Source organism: Vipera berus, assembly GCF_964194415.1.
Source record: "Vipera berus genome assembly, chromosome: Z".
NCBI lineage: Eukaryota > Metazoa > Chordata > Lepidosauria > Squamata > Viperidae > Vipera > Vipera berus.
The window spans coordinates 22,572,174-22,598,017 of NC_138205.1; the positions used below are offsets into that span (position 1 = coordinate 22,572,174).

The 25,844-nt window shown below is 38.4% G+C and overlaps 1 protein-coding gene across 6 annotated transcripts; it reads left to right on the plus strand.

Moving 5' to 3' along the window:
* On the plus strand, nucleotides 1–20,840 carry LOC308677197 (vomeronasal type-2 receptor 26-like). Of its 6 annotated transcripts, none has more exons than XM_081343394.1 (7): nucleotides 1–1,436; nucleotides 2,433–2,724; nucleotides 3,259–4,125; nucleotides 5,209–5,436; nucleotides 8,114–8,240; nucleotides 20,132–20,168; nucleotides 20,556–20,840. In XM_081343394.1, the coding sequence occupies exons 1-7, from the start codon at nucleotides 1,222–1,224 to the stop codon at nucleotides 20,587–20,589; spliced, it is 1,800 nt and encodes a 599-aa protein (XP_081199520.1). In that variant the 5' UTR covers nucleotides 1–1,221; the 3' UTR covers nucleotides 20,590–20,840. The 6 variants fall into 6 exon arrangements, with proteins under 6 accessions (XP_081199520.1, XP_081199515.1, XP_081199516.1 ...); XM_081343390.1 differs by lacking the exons at nucleotides 20,132–20,168; nucleotides 20,556–20,840 and adding exons at nucleotides 2,085–2,154; nucleotides 8,905–10,281 and having other exon boundaries at nucleotides 79–1,436; XM_081343392.1 differs by lacking the exons at nucleotides 20,132–20,168; nucleotides 20,556–20,840 and adding an exon at nucleotides 8,905–10,281 and having other exon boundaries at nucleotides 98–1,436; nucleotides 2,433–2,561; nucleotides 2,654–2,724.
* Nucleotides 20,841–25,844: the final 5,004 nt, after the last annotated feature.

Sequence of the window (25,844 nt, forward strand, 5' to 3'; positions counted from 1 at the left end):
GGTTGAACTGGATACCCTTTATAAAATTTCAGTTTGTAAAACAATACTAAGTCCTGTCTTGTATTCCCACAACCAAGCATGTCCTAGTAAAGATTCCTTTCGGACTAGAACTGACTACAAGAGTTTTTGTCTTCCTAAGACGTGGTTTGGGGTGGGTCCTGACAATATGAGTTCCAATTTAGTGCTTTGGCTTTGCAGTGACAACAATGCAACCCACCCCAACTAATAAAGCAGCATGGGCACCACCATTTTAAGCAAGGGACACTTCTTACAATTTTCTTTTGACTATGTACTTGGCTCAGTGAAGCAAAATGCCCCTGTTAAACCTAATATGTCCTAGGTTTACAACAAGTTTTACAACAAGTTTTATTTTGTCATTTCCAATGACTGTTTGGATTGAAGATTGGAACAAAGACATGTTAAATTATAGAAGGAAGGCACACATTTGCCTTTAAATGATGATGGCATTGATAGAAATGATAGGATGAAGAAGATAATAATGATTAGATTTCAGACATTAGATCCAAGAAAGCTGAAGGAAAGAAATGAGGGCTGCCTTAGTAAGCCTTCCATAGTTTCACTGAGGTTGCTTTCAAATGCTGATGACAATGCGGGTGAAAATGATGAAAGGACTGATGGCAACGGTCCACCCCAAAGTAACTGTGTTGATATGTATTGTAGCTGCAGTCATTCAAGTATTTTAGATATTTAAGAATTACTGCTCTAAATTTTTGCCAAATTTCTAATGTCTACATTTGTCTCCACAAAGTTGAAAAATAGCTCTTTGGAGTGAGGCAAGTTAATAGAAATAAAGTCTGCCACAAAAAAAGTTTTATTTACAAATTGCATCAGTCATAATAAACTTTCAAGGGGAAGACAACAAAAACAATCTTTAGCAATGCTACAGAGGATTTGCCAATTTTAGATAATTTATCAAAGACCTATAATTATTTCTCTGCTTTCCAATCTCTGTGCTGTCAAATATCAAACTTGTTGACAAAAATAAAAGTATATATGTGTGTGTGGTTAGACATAAGTGCATCTTTCTGAGTTTATATGTTGTATGTATGTATATACTTAGATTTAAAAATTAGTGACAGATTTCAGTCAGATCAATTCAAGGACACACATTTCAATTTTCATTCAAATCTCACCATTGCTTTCATAAAGATTTTTCATGTCTGGTATTTGTGTTAGCTTAGAGGTCAATTTCTACTTAGTATGTTGATAGTAGTAGTGTTACTTTTTCTACTACTGCCTCACGTGGCATGGCAGAAAAAAATTAATTGTCAAATTATGGATCATCATTTAATTTTTCACAAGTACCTTCATCCAGGGGATCTACTCTTTGGTGGCCTTGTTTCTCATACCTTTTTTTCATCCACGCCAAAACCTTTTGATGAACCACCACCTCCAACATACTCTGAAAGCCACCGGTAAGAATTGGGTTTGCATTCTGTATGCTTCTGAGCAGAATGATATGTAGAAAAGCAGCTTGATGGTATGATTTATTGCAGCAAGGAATGGAGTAGATTATATTGGCTGAAATCAAGTACAGATTGCAAATCTATTTTTGCTCTCCTACTTCTTCAAGGAAATATTAATTATATAGCTGGTGCTTGAAATATGCTTAATTAAACCCAAATGTTACATACTGTACTTAGCTCAGTCAATGTAAAGTTAGGTACTCAAGTAGATAAAAGATCAATAAGGCATGTTTAACTTGTAACTAGGGAATTCAGTTTCATTCATTTGGACCTAGATTCTCTTAATTCATTTTTTTGTTCAAAAGTTAGAATTTTATTCTTTGTCATGATAAATCACAATATGTTTTTTTAAAAAGATACATAATTATTCAGTTTTTCTCACCACAGTTTCCTCTTAATATATTTATGACTACTTTTGAATTTTTTCTATGATAAGAATGGAATAAGTATATAAGAAACCTAAAACCATCAGATTATGTATGTGTGTGTGTAAAGATTAATTTTACTCACAATCAACGATCAGAGAATTCACGTTTCATGTAAATATCTTGGCAACTGTGTAGAATGAATCCATCCTTGCCTTCCTCCAATCTATAGGTCTTGGATTCCCTGATAGCAGCCTTTTGTGTTGGTTGGCCAATATTAACTCCCCACTAATGGAACAGAGGTATATCAACTGATGCATTAATGAATTCTAAAATCAATTGTGATAAAGGAAAAAAGCAGGTATATCAGAAACTTATAAGTCATGTCCTTAATCTGTAAGTTTTCCTTTATTTTAAAATACTCTGTTCCAAATATTTACTGATATACTGAATTAACTAGCTTTGACTCCTACAGTGACGTAGTTTTGTTGACTAAATTTTGTACCAAAAATGCTTCTTAAATTATAGCTTATATTTTGTTGCTGAATTAGTTTGACACATAATGGAAATCCCACTGTAGGGTTATAACTCAGAACTACCAGCATGTTCTGGCCTTGGACTTTGCCATAAAGGAAATCAATGAAGATCCCCATATCCTACCCAATATCACCCTTGGATTCCATATCTATGATAGCCATATCAATACCAGGTGGGCCTTTCGTTCTGCAATGCAACTTATTTCTCCAAAGAAGCATTTTCTCCCCAATTACCACTGTAGCAGTAAAGACAATCTTCTTACAGTGCTTGAAGGGCTTGGTATTGAATCTTCTCATCGTATACCACACATTTTTAGCATCTACAAGATTCCTCAGGTATGATGTATGTTCAGTTTTTAAAGATTATTTTTCCCCTCCTGATGCTTTATGTAGTAATGATAGAGGTATTTTTAAAATATATAGAACTTATTTGTCTGGCAACAGAACTAATTTAAGAAGTGTCAGCTTAAAACATCTTTCATTGTTGCTAGTGTAAAGTCATCTCACTTCATAACTAATTAATATAAATATAACATTCGTTATTTTCTTCTCCACAAAGCCAGTTTGTTTAAGATGAGTGGCGATAAAAATTGATAATGATTTATTTATTCATGATTTACAATTAAATTTATATGCTGCCCATCTCACTGTTGGAGTGACTTTGGTTGGCCAGTGTTATCAAAAGCTGCAATTTTCCTCAAAAGGACAAATAATTGCCACATTTTTGTGTTGGACAATATTATTTTTCAACAATTAGTCCATTTACTGAAATGTGATCCCAATGATACTAATATTAATACTAATAATAACAACAAGTGGATATACACATTAATCTTCCTTTGTCATTTCTTCAATTACCAATCTATTTAGATGTCCTATGGCTCTGCTCCAGTGAGGATGGATCAAACCCAATCCCCATATTTCTACCAAATGGTTCCAAATGAAGCCCATCAGTACAGGCTAATTCTTGAATTACTCCTCAGTTTCAGGTGGACTTGGATTGGATTTTATACTGCAGCTGGAATTAATCCAGAATGGATTTTTCAAGTTATGGTTCCAGAATTTGCCACTCATGGCATTTGTTTTGCTTTTATAGACACAGTCTACAATTTAGGCATGAATACTGAATATGGGGGTGTAATGAAATGGGCATTTAAAATATGGAATACAATCATGACTAGCACAGCCAATGTATTTCTCCTGTTTGGTGATATTCGCACTCTTGTAATTTTTGACTATTTGCTTTCTATTGAACAAGACAGTGAGATAACAAACAATATAAAGGGTAAAGTGTGGATTTTGACTGCCCAGTTAGAGCTTAAAAACTATGGTGATGAAGACATACTGAAAGATGTTAAGCCGGTCTACCACGGTGCTTTATCTTTGGCTGTCCATTCCAGTGAACTGCCCGGATTTCAGGAATTTATTCAGTATAGAAATCCTTCCAATGCAAAAGAAGATTATTTCATAAGGGACTTTTGGTCTTATGGTTTTGGCTGCACCTTCCCCAACTGGGTTTTGAACCGTAGAAACACTGGTTTCTGTTCTGGATTAGAGAGACTGGAGAATGTTCATGAAAAATATTTTGAAAAAACCATTATTGGACATAGCTACAGCATCTATAATGCTGCCTTTGCTGTGGCTCATGCTTTGCATGTCATGTGTTCATCCCAATTCAAACACGAAAGAATGGTGGAGAAGGAGAGATGTATATTTGTGACTGAAAAGGCATGGGAGGTAATGTAATTTGGAAAGTCCACTGCTGCTTTATTTTCAATGATGTAGCCATTAATACCATAAATATTCTTTTGTTAAAAAAGGTAAAGGTTCCCCCGCACATGCATGCTAGTCGTTTCAAACTCTAGGGGCCAGTGCTCATCTCCGTTTCAAAGCCGAAGAGCCAGCGCTTGTCCGAGGACATCTCCGTGGTCATGTGGCCGGCATGACTAGACGCCAAAGGCGCACAGAATGCTGTTACCTTCCCAGCGTAGTGGTCCCTATTTTTCTACTTGCATTTTTACATGCTTTCGAACTGCTAGGTTGGCAGAAGCTGGGATGAGTAACAGGCGCTCACTCTAATCTTCAGTAGTAAGGGTTACTATGAATGCAAGAGCAGCATAGCTCTGTTTATTTTACTATCTGTGTTTCCCAGTTTCTTAAAAAATAGAGAAATTTGAAAAACTGCATCCATTTTAACTTGCATTTGTACCTGTAACTTTGTATCTCTTGAGATAAATTCTCCTTGAGAAAACTATGGAAGAAAAAAAAGTGAATTCTGATGTTTATTTAACTGACAATAAAATTAGTTCCTACAATAAATCACTGAGGTCAGTAAAAGAGTTCAATAATATATTCAAATCTCATTTTACCTCATGTATTTATATTTCACATAAAATCAATACTGAATAAAATCTACACTTAGATTTTACACTCAAAAATCTATGAAAGTTCTCCATTATGAAGTTGTCAAGCACAAACTCTGTAAATTTTGAGAATTCTTTAAGTGACTTCTAAATGATAAAAATTATATTTGGTCAGATGCCTTTGGACCAGAACTATCAACTCTCATCACTGGCCATGCTAGCTAAGGCTAATGATTATCACTGCTCTTTCAGACAATTTTTTTAAAATGAATTATCTCATATATTACAAAATTCCATTGAATATGAAATGTTTGGATTTGAGACTTATATTGAAGGATCTTTTCTCAAGTAAAAGTACTTAAAGTGCATATAGGCTTTTGAATGTGAGGATATTTTCACAAATATTCAGTCCCTTGTTGAAAAAGTTTATTAATCATTTATTTCCCTTTCCATCTAGCTCTTCCATTTTCTGAAACAAGTGTCTTTTAATAATACCATAGGGGACAAAGTTTCCTTTGACCAGCATGGTATGTTTCTAACAGCATTTGATGTCATGAACTGGGTTTTGCTTCCAAACCACTCTTTCACTAGAGTAAAAGTTGGAATGATCAAGTCTCAACATCCAGGACATCAAAAAGTCATAATGAATGAAAAACCCATTGTATGGCACTATTGGTTTAACCAGGTAGGATATAAATACCAACCACTGAGAAGCCACCCTACAGTATAATTGATAAATGGGTGCCTCCTCCTCCTCCTCCTCCTCTTCCTCTTCCTCTTCCTCCTCCTCTTTTTTCTTTTTCTTTTTCTTCTTCTCCTGCTTGGCCCTTTCCAACTCTATTCCAGATCTTTTTCTCATTAAATCAATTGAAGGATACTTGTAGCATATTTACCTGATCCCTTCAAACTCCTTAAATCATTCTTGTCTGAACTCCTGCAAAAGACATCTGGCAAGCCAAATCTAGGAAATTGTAAGTGTCTCTTTCACCACAAGACTTGATCCCAGGCACTTCAGGCCTATTGTAGTTGCTTGTTTACATGTCTGCCTCTCTGAGGTCATTACCTTTGGCTTTACCAATTGCACAGTGAAAGTGATCAGAATGATGCTTATTATCTGTTTTAGACTGATGTGAGCCCATTCCTCATCTCTAGTCTGAACATTATTGCATACTGCCATTCTAATGTCTTCCTAAAACTTGTTTGTGAGCAAGAATTGTTTGTCTAGCAGAAGAGAGAAATGGGGCAAGAATGCTCATGTAATAGGATGAGAGTTCAAGGCTGAAATAAACAATGAGCACACAAACATCCTTGTCATTTGCATCCGAAAAAATAGCATAGAGGAATCTGGAAATTGTCATATGTGTCTCCTTGGATGAACTCAAATGAATCAGCCTGACCTATATCATGAGGTGTTTTTTTTGGTGGGGGAAAATAGGAAGATGGAGAGCTGCAGGTACAGCTTTGAGCTGAGCTCCAGATAAATGGCAGGATTTTAATAACTAAATGAGGAATGAAAGGAAATCCTAAATAAAACTTGCGATTCAGGTCCTTCATGACTCCTGTTTATTTAAAATGAAAACAACTCTGCTTGAGTTATGACCCAACAGGATGTAAGTGTAAGAGAAGGAGCAAAGAAAGAGAAGAGCCAGTAGAGGTCTGTAGCCAAACCCATCCTATTCTCACTGAAATAGCACTGACAGATGTTTTCCCTTCTGGCTGGTGATCCCCAAAATGGGGAGAGCAACAAAGCCAAAGGGTTTGAATCATCTTGCTTGTCACATCAAACAAATTAGAAAAATCCTATTTAGCATAGAACAGTCAAGAGGTGGGAAAAGGGAAGAGCCCAGCAAAAAGCAAATCAAGGAGAGAAAGTAGCTAAAACTAAGGAGAAATTTCATGACAATTAGAACAATTAACTAGTGAAATGACTTGCCTCCAGAAGTTGTGAATGCTCCAACACTGGATGTTTTTAAGAAGAGATTGGATAACCATTTGTCTGAAATGGCATATGGTTTCCTGCCTGAGCAAGAGGTTGGACTAGAAGACTTCCAAGGTCCCTTCCAACTCTGTTATTCTGTTAAGGACCTGCAGTGTTTATATTGCTACTTAATCTGCTGAGTCAAGAATTTTTTGCTTTCTCTGTTTTTGTTGAATTCAATCAAATATACTATCAGCCAAATATATTCAGAAATATATCTACTCGTCATAAAGTCCATTTGATGATTCTTAACTACTGGAGAAATGACTCAGTGGTCTATTGTTAACTGAAACAGTAGTTTATTTGTAATGTCTACATTCATCTATTAAGTCAGAATCTAATTTTTGTTTGTTCAGTCATTAAGTTGTGTCTTCATGACTCCACAGAACAAACCATGCCAGCCTCCCCTACTCTCCATTGTCTCCTGGAATTTGCCCAAATTCATTTCATTGATGACACTATCTAACTGCGTCATTCTCTGTCATCCCTTTCTTCTTTCCCCTTCAATCTTTCCCAACATCAGTCTTTTCCAATGAGTTGTCTCTTCTCATTAGGTGGTGAAAGAATTTGAGCTACAGCTTCAGTATCTGTCTAGGAAGATCTAATTAGGACATAACATGCACACTTTATGATGTTTTTGCTTAACTAATACACACAATATCACTTTGCAGAAATGATTTGTGTGGATACACACTAGATAAAATTCATATATCAGATACAAAAGAATATTAATAAATATTGTATACCAATCCACAGTATATTCATGCAATCTGGTTATTTTATTTGTTATTGTTATTATTAGAATTCTAGTTTCAGGTTGATAAAAACATCTATATCTTCAGTTTTGTCAGATTTAGCACATAATACCTTTTTAAAAAAAGGAAAATGTATATCTTTAGAAAAGCTACATATCTTACCATTCCCATCTTTAATGGCAGTAACATTGTACCTTTTGAAAGAACGTTGAAGGGCCAAAAATATCAAAATTACTGTTCTTTATTCTTTTTATTCTTAATTCTTTTTTTCTTAATTTATTTTTTTATTTTTTTCTGTTTAGTTAAATAAAGAAAATAAAAATGAAAGCCAAAACCAAAACAAACAAGCATACAAACAAATGAATCAGTGTTATTCCAATGGTTGGACTAGGTTATGCAACACATACAGATAGGAAATTTGTAGAACAGGAGAATTTGAGGCCAGGGTATTTTGACCTACAGCAATAGTATTTAGATTTATATACCATTCCATAGCACTATACCATTATAGAATCTGTCCAGTATTAGGTAATTGCATGCCATGTTGTCCTCTAAACTGTCAGAATTCTAAACTTACCATTGTGAAGTTTTATGTTAGTTTATGATTTTTACTCTCCTTGGTGAATTAGGTGCAACCTCTCTCAGTTTGTAATGACAAGTGCCAACCTGGTTACAGGAAACAAAAGAAAGAAGGAGAGCTCTTCTGCTGCTATGATTGCATTCCTTGCCCTGAAGGCAAAATTTCTGAGTGGGAAGGTAAGAAGTATACTACAGTTTTTTTAAAGCATGTTAGTTACCAAAGCCATGAATGTATAAGATGATTCCTATCATCTCGCTTCATATGCGTATATTCTCTATCTTGGTAGCTCAGGAAAACACTAACAGATCTGAGATTTTAAGGTTTGGATAGATTAGTCCTAATTCTTAGTCAATGGATGCTCATGGTAAAGACAATCACTCTCTTAATTAATGTATTCCTGCAGTACTTCCAATGTTGGGAAAAGAGAGATAAAATAAAGAAATCAGTACACTCAGAGTAGAAATGAGTACATTTCTATTCAATGCAGATAAGGCAAAATTAGGCTTATGAGGACATAAGCTGACTTTGTAATAATGTCGCTTGGGGGGGGGGGCGAAAGCCCTAATAACCAGGCATATACATAGAATGAAGGCTATTGCTAAGCACATTGGTTTGTGCTTAAATTGTAAGCTGCCCTGAGTCTTTGGAGAAAGGCGGGATATAAATGGGATTAAAATAAAAAATAAATAAATGTAGCAATGGATCATCTCTCAAGGAAAGAATAGTTTCGATGGAAAATCTCTCTACTTCCTCACTCTTAGACCCTTGACTAACATTTATCAATTTTACAATTTCGCTATAAGACATTGGTATAACTAAAGCTAGACTTCTCTTTTCCAGATATGCCTGATTGCATTGGGTGCAAAGATGAACTTTATCCAAACAAATATCAGAATATCTGCATCCCCAAAATTGTAACCTTTTTATCCTATAAAGAACCTATGGGGATGGGTTTAGCAACTGCAGCTCTTTCCCTTGCTCTGATCACTGCTATTTTGCTAAAAACATTTGTACTATATTACAATACTCCCATTGTCAAAGCCAATAACCGAGACCTCACTTTCACTCTTCTCATCTCTCTTCTGCTCTGCTTCATTTCCACATTGCTTTTTATTGGGCAACCTCAGAAAGTGATATGTGTCCTGCAGCAATCAGTTTTTGGCATTGTCTTTTCAGTGGCTGTTTCTTCAGTGTTGGCCAAAACCATCACTGTGGTTCTGGCATTCATGGCCACCCAACCAGGGACAAAGAGGACTCGATGGATGGGGAAAGGGCTGGCCAGTTCCATTGTTATTTCTTGTTCTCTTATTCAAGTAGGCATTTGTATTGTCTGGCTTTCAACCAGTCCCCCATTCCCAGATGCTGATATGCACTCAGGAATGGGTGAAATTACCCTGCAATGTAATGAGGCATCTCCTATCATGTTTTACAGTGTGATTGGGTACATGGGCTTTTTAGCCATTGCCAGCTTCATAGTAGCTTTCTTTGCCAGGAATTTACCTGATACTTTCAATGAAGCCAAATTCATCACTTTCAGCATGATAGTGTTCTGCAGTGTGTGGTTATCATTTGTTCCAACCTACCTGAGCACCAAAGGAAAATACATGGTTGCTGTGGAGATTTTCTCTATTTTAGCTTCCAGTGCTGGATTGCTGAGTTTCATATTTTTCCCCAAATGGTACATTATTGTTGTCAGGCCTGAACTGAACAACCGAGAGCAACTTAAATGGAGAAACCACTGAAGAAGCAAGAAAGCTGCCTCAGCCAGCCACATCTATTACATGCATTCCATACAACATGGCATACAATACTACTTTTAAAAATATTAATCAGGGTAATGTAATGGAGTATATAGATATGATTGTGCAACAAAAGTTAGAATTTTCAGAAAGTAATGTTTTGAACAATATGCCTAATACATGGATTTTGACATCTAGATAACATAAATGGATTCTCTGTGCTCTTACTATGGTCAAAAACTGATATTGCATCATTGGAAAGATAAAATATATGACCCCATTTACTCAATGGATAGAACATCTCACTGCACTTGCCATGTATGAGGGGACTGGATTTAAATCTCTAGACAGATGATTTTAATGAAATATGGGACTCATGTTGATGAAATATTGTAGGTTAAATATAATAGTCATACAAATTTATTAGAGAATTATACATTATTTGAATACTGTTTGCATTAAAGAAGTATATATAAGATTCTAATTATTTATAGTTATTATTACATTTCACACAATTTTTTCCTTTGTTATATTTCTTACTTTCTATGTCATTTTTTCTCTTCTAATTGACACTTATATATCTCCTTCATTATTATCTTTGGTTTTTCCTTCTTTTTCTTTTTTTGTTTTTAATTTAAAAACCATAAAATTAAATAAACAGAAATAGAAAAGAAGCAGCTTTTAAATTAAAAAAATCCAGACAAATAAAATAAAATAAATATTCCCACATTTCATCAGCTCTCCTCAGCAAATACAACTGAGGCTTCTGTTACAGAATATTTTTATTACTGTCATAGGTTCACATGCAGAATATACCCAATTCAACATTCACAAGAAATTTGAAACAAATATTTTTCTTTCCTTGAATTAGCTGATGCTGAACCAGTAATGTTCTGTATAAAGTTTCTTGTGTTATAAAAATTATTTCAACAAGAATTGCTAAGAGAAAACAATACATAGTAAAGGAAAAGCTTGGAAAGTGAAATGAGGCTATTAGTATCTGACCCAGAAGCAAAACTTCAGGCATTGGCCTAGAATAATATGAAGCCCAGCAGAAAAAAAAAATAGCAGTGAAATATAGAACTCATTTATACAATATACTATAGATTAACACACACACCAAAATGGTAGTCATATAAACATATTAGAAGAATATACATACTTGAATAATATTTGCACTGTTATTACCTTTGTGCTTTGTTCTTTTCTTTTTTTGTTATTATATAGAAAGCATAAAAATAAATAAATACAAATACAAATAGCTTTAGAATAAAATAAATAATAAACAAAAACTTTTTCCTGCATTTACTCAGTTGTTTCTCAAGGAAGTGTGTTGAAGCTACTTTTACAGAAGGTCTTTCTTGCTGGCATAATGGTTATAGCACTGGACTCACATGCAGAGTGCATCTAATTCAAAACTCAGTAGAAACTTAAAACTAAGTGTTTTTCTTTCCCTGTATTAACCATGTTATAACAGTTATTTCAAGAAGAAGAACCAAGAAAAGAAGAAATAGGAAAGTACAGGAGACTGTATTCAAAAAAAGCTGAGAAAATGAGGTGAGGGACATTAGTGCCTCACCAGAGTGAATGAACCTTTATTGTCAAATTACAACCATGTATACATTGAGATTGGTTGAGCCTCCCTTTGTGCCCCCTCCACTCACAGTGACAACAAACCCACCATCTTGTTACACCATGTGAGATAATTGCACAACACACCAGCCTTGCTAGTCAATCATACATAAAGTTATTTCCCGTTCAAGAGCCTGAAAGCCTATGGATAGAAGCTGTTCTTCAGTCTGTTGGTACGGCTGGCTATACTCCTGTTTCTCCTACCCAATGGTAGTAGAGTAAAGAGGTACTGACCAGGGTGTGATTCATCCCTGAGAATTTTCCTCACTCTTCCAAGACAGCGAGCCCTGGTGATGTCATGCAGTGGTGTCAGGGAACAGCCCACGATGTTTTGTGCTGTGCTCACCACCCTCTGTAATATTTTCCCATCTGTGTCTGTCAGGCCAGCATACCAAACCACAATACAGTGCGAGAGGATGCTGTCTATAGTAGACTGGTAAAAGAAAGTCATTAGCCATTGTTCTACCCTGTTCTTCCGCAAGACCCTGAGGAAGCAGAGTCTCTGTTGGGCCTTTCTGGCCACCTGGGTTGTATTGACTTTCCAGGTAAGATCTGCACAGAGATAGACTTCCAGGAATTTAAAGAAGCAAACTCTTTCCACACAGCTCCCCCCCGATGTAAAGTGGGTCAGGTTCCTCTCTTTTCCTCTGGAAGTCTAGCACCATCTCCTTTGTCTTGCCGATGTTCAGGTGCAAGTTGTTCTCTAGACACCATATGGATAGTTTCTGTGCCTCCCCCTTTTATGCTGTTTCTGTCGAGCCCCGTGAGCCCGACACTACAAGGGGGTTGCAGCCACGTTCTCCAGCTCTTCTGCCTCACCTCACCCGGCATCCAGTTTCCACATGCCTCACAAAGCCAGGTCTGAGCAGGTGGACCCCTCAGAGGGCCTTGCCGATGCCTGACTGACCGGATTACCTTTTGACACCTGCCAGCCAATGGACATGCCTGCGCGGACAGGTGTCCTGTTGCCCGGGATCGGGCCTGCACACACAGACCCCATGGCGGGCCATGCTAGCACACAGCCGACCTGGCTACCCACCTCTGCCTGCCAGCTGATGGATGCGCCTGCACGGACAGACTTTCAGGCAGGCCCCACAGGCATCCAGACGGGCAGGCTGAGCCCCGCCGCCTGCTTGTTGGCAAGAGACTCTGCCTGAATGGGGCCGATGGCTGGACGGACTGTTCCCTGGTTAGAGAAATGGCGTGCAAGCGGCATGTTGGACCCAAGTAGATCGGGAGCCAAGGACTGGCAGTCTGGGATCTCGGTCGCTGCAGCTGATGTGTGTGTTCGGTACCAGCCTGCTACCGGCCCTGCAGAAAAGGCAGGGACAACCCCTTTTACAAGAAGGCAAGAGGCTGGAACTAAGCCTGCCAAATTTATGGATACAAAAGCAAACAGAACAAGACACGAACCATGAAACAGGAGCTTTTCAAGTGGTTGCCTTCAGCAAACCAGCCCTCCCACGCATTCCCCTTGTATACAGTTCAGGGCGTGGCTTCTCTCTGCCTCCTTCCGAGGTGTCCCATTGGCTTCCTCTGTTTACTCCTGATTGACTGCCTCCTGCGTCGGGGGTCCTTGAACAGGGCCAGCTGTGGGTCATCTTCATCCACGCTGTCAGGCTCACACAGCTGGGTCTGCGTCGTGACCAGGTGGGAGGGGCCTGGCTGAGGGCTCTCATCAGCAAGCTCTCCAACCCCCTCAGCAAGCTCTTCAACACCCCCATCCTCCTCTGAGCCGTCCGACCCAACTGCCGAACCCACAGGCTGACCCTGAATCACAACAGTGTGCTCCTTGCCAGCTCTGCCGCTTTTGCCTGGTGGTGATGCACATGGGTTTTCAGACAAGAGGGGGTGATCCTGGGCTGGACGTGGTCTAGCGTGGCCATTTGGGGTGAGGGGGGATCCCCAGGGGTTAGGGCAGGAGCCGTTTTGGGTACTTACCCTATGGAATGCGGCATGCCAGGGTGGATGGCTGATGGCACAGATGCGCAAGGGACAAAGGGGTAGGGGTGATTTATGAGCACAGGAAAGGATGTTGGTTTGCATTGGGGGGGTGAAGTTACTGTGTATGCAGGCATAAAAGAGCATTGGAGCATGGTGCTGCCAACACTGACTTTATCCTTGTTTGAGGCTGAATAAACAATCCTTGGTTGTCACCCGTTCCTGCTGTCGGCTGTGTGTGCTTCGTTCTGCAGACAGGTTGCGACAGTAAGTCAGCATTCCCGGGGGGGGGGAATTGGCAGACGCATTCTCGCACCTGCCACAATATGACAGTAAGAAACAGGCCGTTGTGCGAGCACTTGTACCCCCGTGCCATCCGGGATCGGATAGGGATACGGTCTGTGGAGCAACAGACAACCTGCTCCATGCCTTGAGGGAGTCTATCAAAGGAGTTGAATGGTTACAGAACAATCCCAACATTCTGACTGTACGAGATGGATTGGCCTGGCACGGGGACAAGATGTATGTACCTCTAACACTAAGACCCAAATTGCTATACCAGTGCCACGACATCAGGCAGGCTGGGCACTTTGGGTTTCTGAAGATGTTGCATCTGGCATGTCGGCAATTCTGGTGGCCGCATATGAAGAAAGACATCGAGGAATATGTACAGAACTGCCACATTTGTGCAATGGCAAACCCACCTGCAGGGAAACCTCTAGGACTCCTTCAGCCAGTAACCGACCCTATAAGGCCCTGGCAGGATATAGCAATGAATTTTGTTGTTGAACTGCCGGAAAGTCGTGGGTACAACATCATCTGGACAATTATAGACCTATTTTCAAAGCAGGCTCATTTCGTGCCTTGCAAAGGATTGCCGTCGGCTAGGCAGTTAGCCTGGTTGTTTGTCACCCACGTCTATCAGTTGCATGGGGTACCCCAATGTATCAACTCGGACTGAGGGGTGCAATTTACAGCTCGGTTCTGGAGGGAGTTTGTCCAGTTCATCGGTTCCTCCCAGGGCCTTAGCTTGGCATACCACCACTGTACCAATGGGGCAGCAGAGTGGGCAAATGCCACGGTGGAGCAGTACTTGCGGTGCTACGTATCGTACCAACAAACAAATTGGGTGGACCTGTTGGCATTTGCCAAGGTGGCACACAACAATGCGGTCCTCAGCAGTACAGGGCTCTCTCCTTTTCAGGTGGTGTCGAGTTACAAGTTTGTTCCCATCCCTGAGTACGAACAGGGAAAGCCCCTCCCATGCCAGCCCAGGGAGTGGATGGAACAAATGGGAGAAGTGTGGAAAGTGGCCAAGGAGGCTTTAGAGAGGGCTGCGGTTATGACCAAGAAAAAGGCAGACAGAAAATGATAACCCTTTGAACCTCCCAAGGTGGTTTGTCTATTTGTCTACCAAGTACCTTCAGATTCAGGTGCCGAGTAAAAAGCTTGGCCCCAAATTCATAGTCCCATTCCGAGTGATCCAGGTAATCAACCCTGTGATGGTACGGCTTTGGCTTCCAAAGTTCCTGGGTAGGATTCACCCAGTATTTTATAGCAGCCTGCTGAAGCTCACCAGGGCGGTGTCTCCGATTCCAGGGAAAGGGGTTCCTGGACCTGTTCATACCAATCATTATGAGGTGCAGGAAGTCCTTGATTCAAGGGTGTGAAGAGGGAAACTAAAGTACCTACTTCTATGGAAAGGGTATCCCATGACGGAAGCCTCATGGGTAGCGGAGGTTTACATTCAAGTGCCTCATCTGGTTCGGGCACTCCACCGCTAATATCTGGGGAAACCAGTTGGGAGGCGGGTAGAATCCTTGGCCCGGGTGGATAATTGCTCACCTATCACCTCTTGTCTTCCAGGTGGAACCTTGGTAGGGGGAGCTGCCTGTCGAGCCCCATGGGCCTGACACTACAAAGGGGGGGCAGCCACATTCGCCAGCTCTCCTACCTCACCTCACCCGGCATCCAGTTTCCACATGCCTCACAAAGCCGGGTCTGAGTGGGCGGACCCCTCAGAGGGCTTTGCCGATGCCCGACTGACTGGATTACCTTTTGACTCCTGCCAGCCAATGGACATGCCTGCACGGACAGGCGTCCTGTTGCCCAGGATCGGGCCTGCACACACGGACCCTGCGGCGGGCCTCACTGGCACACAGCCGACCCAGCTACCCACCTCCGCCTGCCAGCTGATGGATGCACCTGCATGGACAGACTTTCCAGCAGGCCCCAAAGGCATCCAGATGGGCAGGCTGAGTCCCGCTGCCTGCTCGTTGGCAAGAGACTCTGCCCGAATGGGGCCGATGGCTGGACGGACTGTTCCCTGGTTAGGGAAACAGCGTGCAAGCAGCATGTTGGACCCAGGTAGATCGGCAGCTGAGGACTGGCAGTCTGGGATCTTGGTCACTGCAGCTGATGCTGGCTCCTTGCCGGCTCTGCCGCTTTTGCCTAGTGGTGATGCGCCAACACTGACTTTATCCTTGTTTGAGGCTGAATAAACAATCCTTGGTTGTCACCCGTTCCTGCTGTCTGCTGTGTGTGCTTCGTTCTGCGGATGGGTTGCAACAGTTTCATCTCCACCTGTAATAAGACCCACTATGGTAGTATCATCTGTGAACTTAATGATCGCAGTAGATGGGTCAGACGATACACAATCATATGTGTACAGTGAGTACAGGTAGGGGCTAAGCACCCAGCCCTGTGGCAAGCCCGTGCAAAGCTTAAGGGGGGTGGATAAAACAGACCCGACCCTCACTCTTTATAGCTAGTCTCTTAGAAAGTCTTTAATCCAATTGCAGATGGAGGGGGAAAAATTCAAGTCAGTCAGCTTTTCAATCAGGATGCTCAGCAGAATGGTGTTGAAAGCTCAACTATAATCAACAAAAAGCATCCTGACATAGCTTCCAGATTTCTCCAGATGGCTTGCTACAGAATGTAGAGCAGTAGGTATGGCGTTGTCTGTTGACCTATTTTCCCTGTAGGCAAACTGATGTTTGTCAAAGTCCAGTGGGAGGCATGTCCTAAGATGTTGAAGAACCAGCCTTTTGAAGCATTTCATCACTACAGACATTAATGCAACAGGTCTGTAGTCATTCAGGCACTCAATTGCTGTTTTCTTTAGGACTGGAAGAATGGTAGCTGCTTTCAAACATGATGGTATACAGGCCGTTTGCAAGGAGATGTTAAAGATCCTTGTCAGGACCCCTGCTAATTGATTGGCACAGTTCTTAACCACTATCCCCATCACCCTATCTGGGCCTACAGCTTTGCTGGGATTCAAAGCCTTCAATACAGCTTTCACTGGATGTTCACACAGGGTGAGTGGATGAGAATCAGTGAGTGAAGAAGATATTCAGCTCCTCTGCCAATGAGGCATCAGTATTAACCGTGTTCCTCATATTTCCCTTAATGCCTCTTCTGAGGTTTGCTTTGGCCTCTCTATATGTGTCCCTGTCCCCTGCCTAAAAGGCAGAATCCCGGGCTTTCAGGAGTGTTCGTACCTCTGCAGTCATCCAGGGTTTGCAATTCCTGTAAACTCTAATGCGCTTTTCTGTTGTCACACTGATTTTGAAGGGCGAGGATGAAGGACTTGCCAGAAAACAAAGGACTACTAGATCTACTAGACCGAAATATAAATAAATGGAAATGGATAAAGAAAATGGAATCTTCTCAGTAAACATAAATGGCCTGAATTCTCCAATTAAAAGAAATAAGATTTTTAGGAAATTACGTAAATTGAATTTGGATATAATTTGTTTGCAAGAAACACACATAAAAGTACAGCATCATAAATTATTGGAATATTCAAAAATTGGAAAACTTTGTTATGCATCAGCACTACAGAAAAAAAGAGGAGTCGCTTTATATATTAAAGAGACAATAGATTCTAAAATGGTATATTCAGATGAAGGAAGGAAGAATTTTAATGGTAGAAATTTATCTGCATCAAAAGCAAATATTATTAGTGGCAATTTATGCACCGAATAATAATCAAGAAAAATTTTACAAACAACTACATAGAAAAATAATAGAAATGGAGTATCAAAATGTTTGCTTACTAGGAGATTTCAATGCAATAATAGATGGAAAAATTGATTATAAAAGTAACAAAACAGGGAAAAATGGAAGAGGAAGATTACCTAAGACATTCTTTGATATGGCGGAGGAAATTGGAATTCAAGATGTTTGGAGGGAAGTGAATGAATCCACAAAAATTGCAATATACTTTGTATTCAAATAGCCAGAAATCCTGGTCAAGGATTGATATGATTTGGATGACTGCCAATCTGAGAATGAATGTTCAGGACATTGAAATAGAAACAGGCATATGGGCAGATCATAATCCCTTGAAAATGACCTGGAAAGGAATACAAAAAGGGCCAAGATGGATTTTAAATTGTTCCATATTAAAGGAAAAAGTATTTATAGAGTTAACAAAAAAATGGAATTCTTCAAAGAAAATAAAAAAGAAGATACTACAGTACAAAATCTATGGGATACAGCTAAAGCGTATTTCAGAGGTATAGCTATAACATATATGGCAAGGAAAAATAGAGAAAACAGCAATATGTACTACTAAAAGAAGAATTTGGAAAGTTAGAATCAGAACTGCAAAGAAATCCACAAAAAAGATTTTAAAAAGAGAAATGGACATAATAAAACATAAATTAAATTTGTTAGAATCAGAAAAAGTGGCATAACAGATAAAAAGAGCGAAACAAATTTTTTTTGAAAATGCCAACAAGCCGGGAAGATGGCTAGCTTATAAACTTAAAAAACAGAAAAAAAGATACATAATTTACTTGATGGAAAAGGTTATTTACAATATAAAAATGAAGAAATAAAAAGATAGTTAAAGAATTCTATAAGGAACTGTATGATAAAGAGGAGACTTCAAGAGAGAAAACTGTAAAATACTTGGAAGAAAGTAATCTTCCAAAGATTTCAGAGACATTTAAAAATATGTTAGACAAAGGGTTTACAATGATGGAAATAACAGAGGCCATAAAGAGACAAAAAAATGGGAAAACCCCTGGTCCAGATGGACTTCCGGCAGAGTTATATAAGAACTTACAAGAGATATTAAGCGAATCGTTGAAAGATGTTTATAATGGACTTTTTTTAGAAGCTAAAATGCCAATGACGTGGATTGAAGCAAATATTACTTTAATACCAAAAGAAGATTCGAATTTGACCCAGATTAAGAACTATAGACCGATTTCATTGCTCAATGTGGATTATATTTTTTTTACTTCAATAATGGTGGAGAGATTGAAAAAATACTTGGTTTAATTTATACACCTGGATCAAAATGGCTTTTTACCAAAGAGACAAATTAAAAATAACTTAAGAGTGATAATAGATGTATTAGAATACTGTGAGCTACATCCAGGGAAACAAATGGCATTAATATTTTTAGACGCTCAAAAGGCATTTGATAATCTTTCATGGCAATTTAGGATTCATCAATTAGAAGCAATGGACTTTGGACAGAATTTTATAAACATGGTGAAAACAATATATAATAAACAAACAGCCAAAGTGATTGTGAATGGAGATTGTACTGAGAGCTTTGAAATAAGGAAAGGCACAAGGCAAGGATTCCCTTTATCCCCTCTGTTATTCATTTTCACTTTGGAAGTTTTAAATCGAAATATAAGACAAGATACAGAAATTAGAGGGTTGGGGATAAAGGGTGAAACATATAAAGTACAAGCATTTGCTGATGATTTAGTATTTATTTTGGAAGACCTCTTGGAGATGATCCCAAAATTGTGGGGAAAAATAGAACAATATGGTGAAATAGCTGGACTAAAAATAAATAAAGAAAAAACCAAGATAATAGTTAAGAATCTTACGGATAAGCAAACAAGCTGAATGTCAGAAGTAACAGAGGTACAGATAGTGAAAAAGGTAAAATATTTGGGTATATATTTATCAGCTAAGTGCTCAACAATAAAAGAAGATAATTACAAAAGGTTATTGAAACAAATAAAGCTAGACTGGGAAAAGTGGAAGAATTTAAAACTGTCATTATTAGGAAGAATTGCTACAGTTAAAATGAATATATTGCCTAAGATTTTATTTTTGTTTCAAACAATTTCAATAAAACTTGGGAATTTTTTTTTCAAGAGTTGAATTCATTAATTTTGAAGTTTGTATGGCAAGGAAAGAAAGCTAGAATAAAGATGAAAACCTTGCAAGATACTAAGGAAAATGGAGGCTTTGGCCTACCTGAGTGGGCTTTGTATTATTAAGCATCTGTATTAACATGGGTGAAAGAATGGATAATGCTTAGCAACAAAAGGTTGTTGTATTTGGAGGGACATGACTTACAGCTGGGGTGGAACACTTTTTTGTGGTATGGGAAAAACAAAATCCATAAGTATTTTCAAAATCACTGTATTAGAAATGCTTTGATAACAGTATGGGGAAAAATTAAAACAAAAATATATGTAAAAATTCCAGAGTGGTTATCAACAATTGAAGCTTTTTCACACACAAATTTGTTAGATTTTGAAAAAACCTGGACATATAGAGATATTTTAAATATTGATGGGACATTAAAATCGAAACAAGAGCTGGAAAATCAGGGCATCAACATGTCATGGTGGGTACGCTTACAAATACAAAATAGATATGAAAAAGACATGAAACTGGATTCTATAAAGAACAAACTGCATTTGATAAGATATTATTAACTTCTGATGAGAAATTAATTAAGAAAATGTATATTTTTTTCTTAATTTTAGAGATGGAAAGTGAACAAACTAAACAGACAATGATAAGGTGGGTGAAAAACTTTGGTTACAATATAGAATTAGAAAAATGGCAAAAATTATGGGAGAGAAATTATAAATTGAAAATGTCAACTGCGTGTAAAGAAAATCTGTATAAAATGTTTTATAGATGGCACTTGCCTCCAGCAAAATTAGCAAAAATGTTTAAAAATGTATCAGGTAAATGTTGGAAATGTAAACATAATTTAGGTACGTATTATCATACCTGGTGGACATGTGACAAAGTAAAGGCCTATTGGGAAAAAAAATACATGCTTGGCTAGAAAAAATATTAGGGGAACATGTAGTATTTAATCCTGAATTTTTTTATTAGGTATAGTACCAGAAAAGATTAATAAGCAAAACTTATATTTTGTTTTACATATTATAACCGCAGCAAGAATAAGCTATGTGCAATGTTGGAAGAATGAACGAATACCTTCAGAAGAAGAAGTAATAAAAAAGATACTGGAATGCGCGGAGATGGACAGATTAACTATGAGGCTGAAAGACAAAGAAGAAACAGAATACTACCAAAGCTGGAATTTATTCTACAAATGGCTAGAAGAGAGAACCAAAGAGTAGGACTTCATTATGTATTAGCGTTTTATGAACCCAGATCACACGCTGTTTGAAAAACTAACATATGTATGTAGAGGAGAAAAAAAACAATAAAAAGCTTATTATAAAAAAAGAAACTTTTTTATTATCTTTATTATCTTTGACTTTTTGTCTTTGTTCATTCTGAGCTTTTGGCAGGAGGGTTCAGGCAGTAATCAATTCTTCACTGCAGGAGGGGAAATTCCCAGGCCCTTTTAAGAAGTCACCTGTTTGTCTTCTCCTTAGAAGAAAAGGTCCCTTGACTTGCCTGCCTGGCCAATTTTTGTCCAATTTCCCATCCTATTTAGGGAAGGCGGTAGAAAAGATTGGCAGCTTCAGAGGTACTGGATGAAACACATTATGTGGATCATTTCCAGTCAGGATTCAGATCCAGTTATGGGATAGGGACAGTATTGGTCACACTTGTTGATGATCTCTGGTGAGAGTGGGATGGGGGTAGTGCAACCATCCTTTTTCTCCTTGATGTCTCAGAAGCCTTTGATACCTTGTTACCATGGTATACTTTTGGGGTGGCTATTGGGTTTGGAGATGGGCAGCACAGGTTTGCATTAGTTTGACTTCTTTCTTCAAGGCTAGGCAGAATCAGTGTTGACAGGAAATGAAAGATCCAACCCTGAGCCATTCTTTTGTGGCTTGCACAGGGCTCAGTAGTTTCTCCAGTCCTTTTTAACATCCACATGAAGCCTCTGGGTGAGATCATCCATCACCTTGGGTTTTGGTATTATCAGTAGGCTGATGATACTTTGCTTTACATTTGCATCCCTGCTGATCCAAGTAATATTGTGGCTGTGCTTCAAGAATTGATCATAAATTGAAATCTGCCTTAACTGACCATAAGTTGGATGTGGGGAGGCTAGAGGCTATGAGAGCTTGGACAAGAGCCTTTGGCTGAACCCTTGCAAGAACAAATGGTTTTGGGTACATAGAGCTTCAAGTTCCAGAATTTTAACATCTTTAGTCCTGGATGGAGTGGCACTACCCCAGACATCTTTAGTTCTGGATGGTGTGGCACTATCCCAGACAGAACCTGAAGGCAACTTTGGGGGTTTTTCTGGACTTGCAACCGTGGCTCAAAGAGCAGGTGGCAGTCATGGCTAGGAGAGCCTTTGCACAACTTTACTTTGTGTACCAAATGTGCCCTTTCCTGGTTTGGAGGGTTTGATCCAGGAAGGGGTCACAATTTTATCCTGCACTCAATCATTCAAGACCTAATCATGTCATGCCTGAATTACTGCAATGTGATCTACATGGGACTATCCTTGAAGAGAATTTGGAAGCTACAACTGATACAGAATGCAGTGGCAAGGGCAGTCTTTGGGATCCCTAGAGTAGTCCATGTAACATCAGTTTTCTATGAGTTGGACTGGTTGCCTGTCTGATTCTGGGTGCAAATCAAGGTGTTGGTGATCACCTTTAAAGCTCTGCATGGATGGGTCCATATTATATATCAGTCTGACCCCAATGGGACTGGCTTATAGAAGGAATACTAAATAAATGGTAAGGTTTATATTCATGAATTCCTCATTACTGTTTTTTAAAACCATTTTATATATTCTCTATGATATTGGATTTTTTTGGGGAAATATACCTTGTTTTAAATAAAAGATTGCTATCATTACCTCTGTATCATAATATAATTTGATCATGTCATGGATCATGGAATCATCTCCATATCCAGAACCTATAAAACCTTTCCAGAGATAAAAGTGAGATGTACTTTTTGATGGCCTATAAGTGTAGTGTAGAACAAGAAATTATTTGAGAATTGTCCATAAAATCACCCAATGGAAAGATGGTAGTCCTCTGTTCAGATTGAATCCCTTCCAGCCTATCACCAGAGGTTTTCACTCCAGGTATATTTTTGGCCATGATGTTAAATCACAAAAAAGGCACATAAGGAGGAGGAGGAGGAGGAGGAGGAGGAGGAGGAGGAGGAGGAGGAGGAGGAGGAGGAGGAGGAGGAGGAGGAGGAGGAGGAGGAGGATTATTTCTGAAAGGGTTGATGAAAAGAAATGGAGCAATGGTTCTCCTAAAGTAGACTTTACAGGCAGTCATCCAGCTTCTTTAGTTACTTACTATAAGAACTTCTGACCTGAGGATTTACCTATTTTCTACATGCGTTTATTGTATATTTGTAATTTGGTTCCAATAAGGAAATAAAAAGCATTTTTGGAGTGGTGCATTTTATTAGAAATAATGTGTTTCTAAAACATGTTTTATGTTTATTTACAGAACAGCATGAATACAATACATTTTCAAGGGAAATATATCACATTTAATTCTTAGTAATGCTATAGAGGATTCACCAATTCTAGCCATCACAAAGATATAATTATCTCTGTTCCTTTCCTATTTCCCTCTTGTTTGTATCAAAACCTCTTGCAAGTATGATCACATATTACTGTGTGATTGTATCTGTGTGTGTGTGTGTGTGTGTGTGTGTGCGCACGCACACACACATCTTGTATTTACATAAAGTCAGGACTAAAAATTACAGACAGATTTTAATCAAATTGTTTCAAGCATATACTCTGTGATTCAGTCATTATATTTAAATTTTCATGTATATCTAGCTATTATTATCATAGATGTAGCTGTAGAACCATTGGTGTTTTAGTTTAGAGGGTCAGTTTGTACTTAATATGTTGATAATAGCCGCATTGCTCTTCTTGTTGCTGCCCCATGTGACAGGCCAGAGACATGTAAAGTGCCGAAGTGTAGATCACCATCATATTTTTCACAAGTACCTTCAGCCTGGGGATTTACTCTTTGGTGGCCTTGTTTGTCACACAATCTTTTTCTCCAGACCAAATCCTTTTGAAGAACCACCACCTCCCATATACTTTGAAAAACACCTGTAAGGAATTGAGTTTGACTTCTGAATGCTTCTGTGCAGATTACATGTAGGAGACCAAATTTATGAGTGTGGTTCTTTGCAATGAATGAATGAAGTAGATTGTTTTTGAGAAATAAAGAACAAATTAGAAATCTTTTTTTGCTCTTCTACTTCTCCAAGGAAATATTACTTATATACTGGTATTTAAAATATTTTTAATACATCTAAAAGTTATCAATATAATTATGAAGCCTAAATTTAGCTAAATAAGTCCATAAAAAGCTATAAATTACATATTTAAAACTCAACTAGCAAATGCATTTTCATTCATTTAGACTAATATTTTCTGAATTCAACATTTCTCTTGGTTAAAGTTACAATTACAGTGTTTAATTTTCTAATAGGAAAAGCATTTTCATTCATTTGTAGTGTTTCTTTTAATTCTTGCTTGAAATTATAACTTTTCTTCATGCCAGATCACCATATTTCTTCCAAAAAAATAATAATTCTGAATGTTTTCCTCTAGACCAGAGTAATCAAAATTATAAAATGATTTTAAATCTATCAAAAAATTTCTGTACATAAAATATATAGAGACATAAAATGTAGATCTAAACTATATTATAAATCAACTCCAGAGATTTTACATAGATTTTATCTAATTTTGTTTGACACTATATAAAAGGGTGCACCTCTGCCTTTCTTTAATCTATAGATTATCTTTTGGGGTGATTGCTCAAGTTTTTGTACTAGGTATACCTCTTAAACTATGATATAACCCCACTGTAGGGTTATTACGCAGAACTACCAGCATATTCTGGCCTTGGTCTTTGCAATAAAGAAAATCAATGAAGATCCCCAGATCTTACCCAACATTACCCTCGGATTCCATATCTATGATAGTCATATCAATACCAGGTGGGCTTTTCGTTCTGCAATGCAACTTATTTCTCCAAAGAAGCATTTTCTCCCCAATTACCACTGTGGCAGTAAAGGCAATCTTCTTGCAATTATTGAAGGACTTGGCATTGAATCTTCTTATCAAATCCCAACTATTTTTAGCATCTATAAGATTCCTCAGGTAAGTTATATATGTGGATTACAAGCATTTAGTAGTAATTTAATTATCATTTTTCTCATCAGTTATTGGTGTGTTCTCTAGACAGAGATCGATTTATTTCCAGTAATCATATTAAGCTTACTGGAGTGGCAACATAGCTAATCTGTCAGAGAGAGTTCCAGCATTAAAAATATTTCTTTGCACAAAATTTAAATAATAGCTGATAACTGTCAAATAACTATCAAAATCTTTATTATCTGGGAAGGACGAATTCTTGCAACATTTTGTCCATGAAAAGATACCACAGCAGATCCATTAAGTCAATCAGAATAGAGCTGGAAGGGACCTTGGAGGTTATCTAGTCCAACCCCCTGCTCAAGCAGGAATCCAATCCCCTGCTCAAGCAGGAGACCCTATACCATTTCAGACAAGTGACTTTCCAGTCTCTTCTTAAAAACTTCCAGTGATGAAGCACCCACAACTTCTGAAAGGAAGCTGTCCCACTGGTTAATTGTTCCTTATTAATTCTGGGTTGCTTTTCTTCTTGAGTAGTTTCCATCCATTGTTTCTTGTCTTGCCTTCTGGTGCTTTGGAAAATAGGTTGATCCCCTCTTTTTTTGTGGCAGCCCCTCAAATATTGGAACACTGCTGTCATGTCGCCCCTAGTCTTTCTTTTCTCTAGATTGGCCATACCCAATTTCTGCAACCCTTCTTCATATGTTTTTTGTCTCCAGGCATTTTAATTGCTCTTTTTTGCAGTATTCCAATTATGGCCTTCTTAAGGCTTTATAAAGCAGTACTAATACTCCATGTGATTTTGATTCTATTCCTCTGTTTATACAGCCAAGGATTGTATTAGCTTTTTTGGCTGCTGCTGCACACTGCTGACTCATATTTAAGTGATCGTCCACTAGGATTCCAAGGTCCCTCACACAGTTATTGTTTTTGAACCAGATTCTGCCTAATCTATAGTTGTAACTTTAATTTTTCCTCCCTAGGTGTACAACTTTTCTGTTCTCCATGTTAAATTTCATTTTGTTGGATTAGGCCAATTGTTCAAATCTGTCAAGATCTTTTTGGATCCTGAGTTTGTCTTCTGGGATGTTGCTATTCCTGCCAGCTTAGTGTCATCTGCAAATTTGATGACTTCTCCTTCTATTCCCTCATCT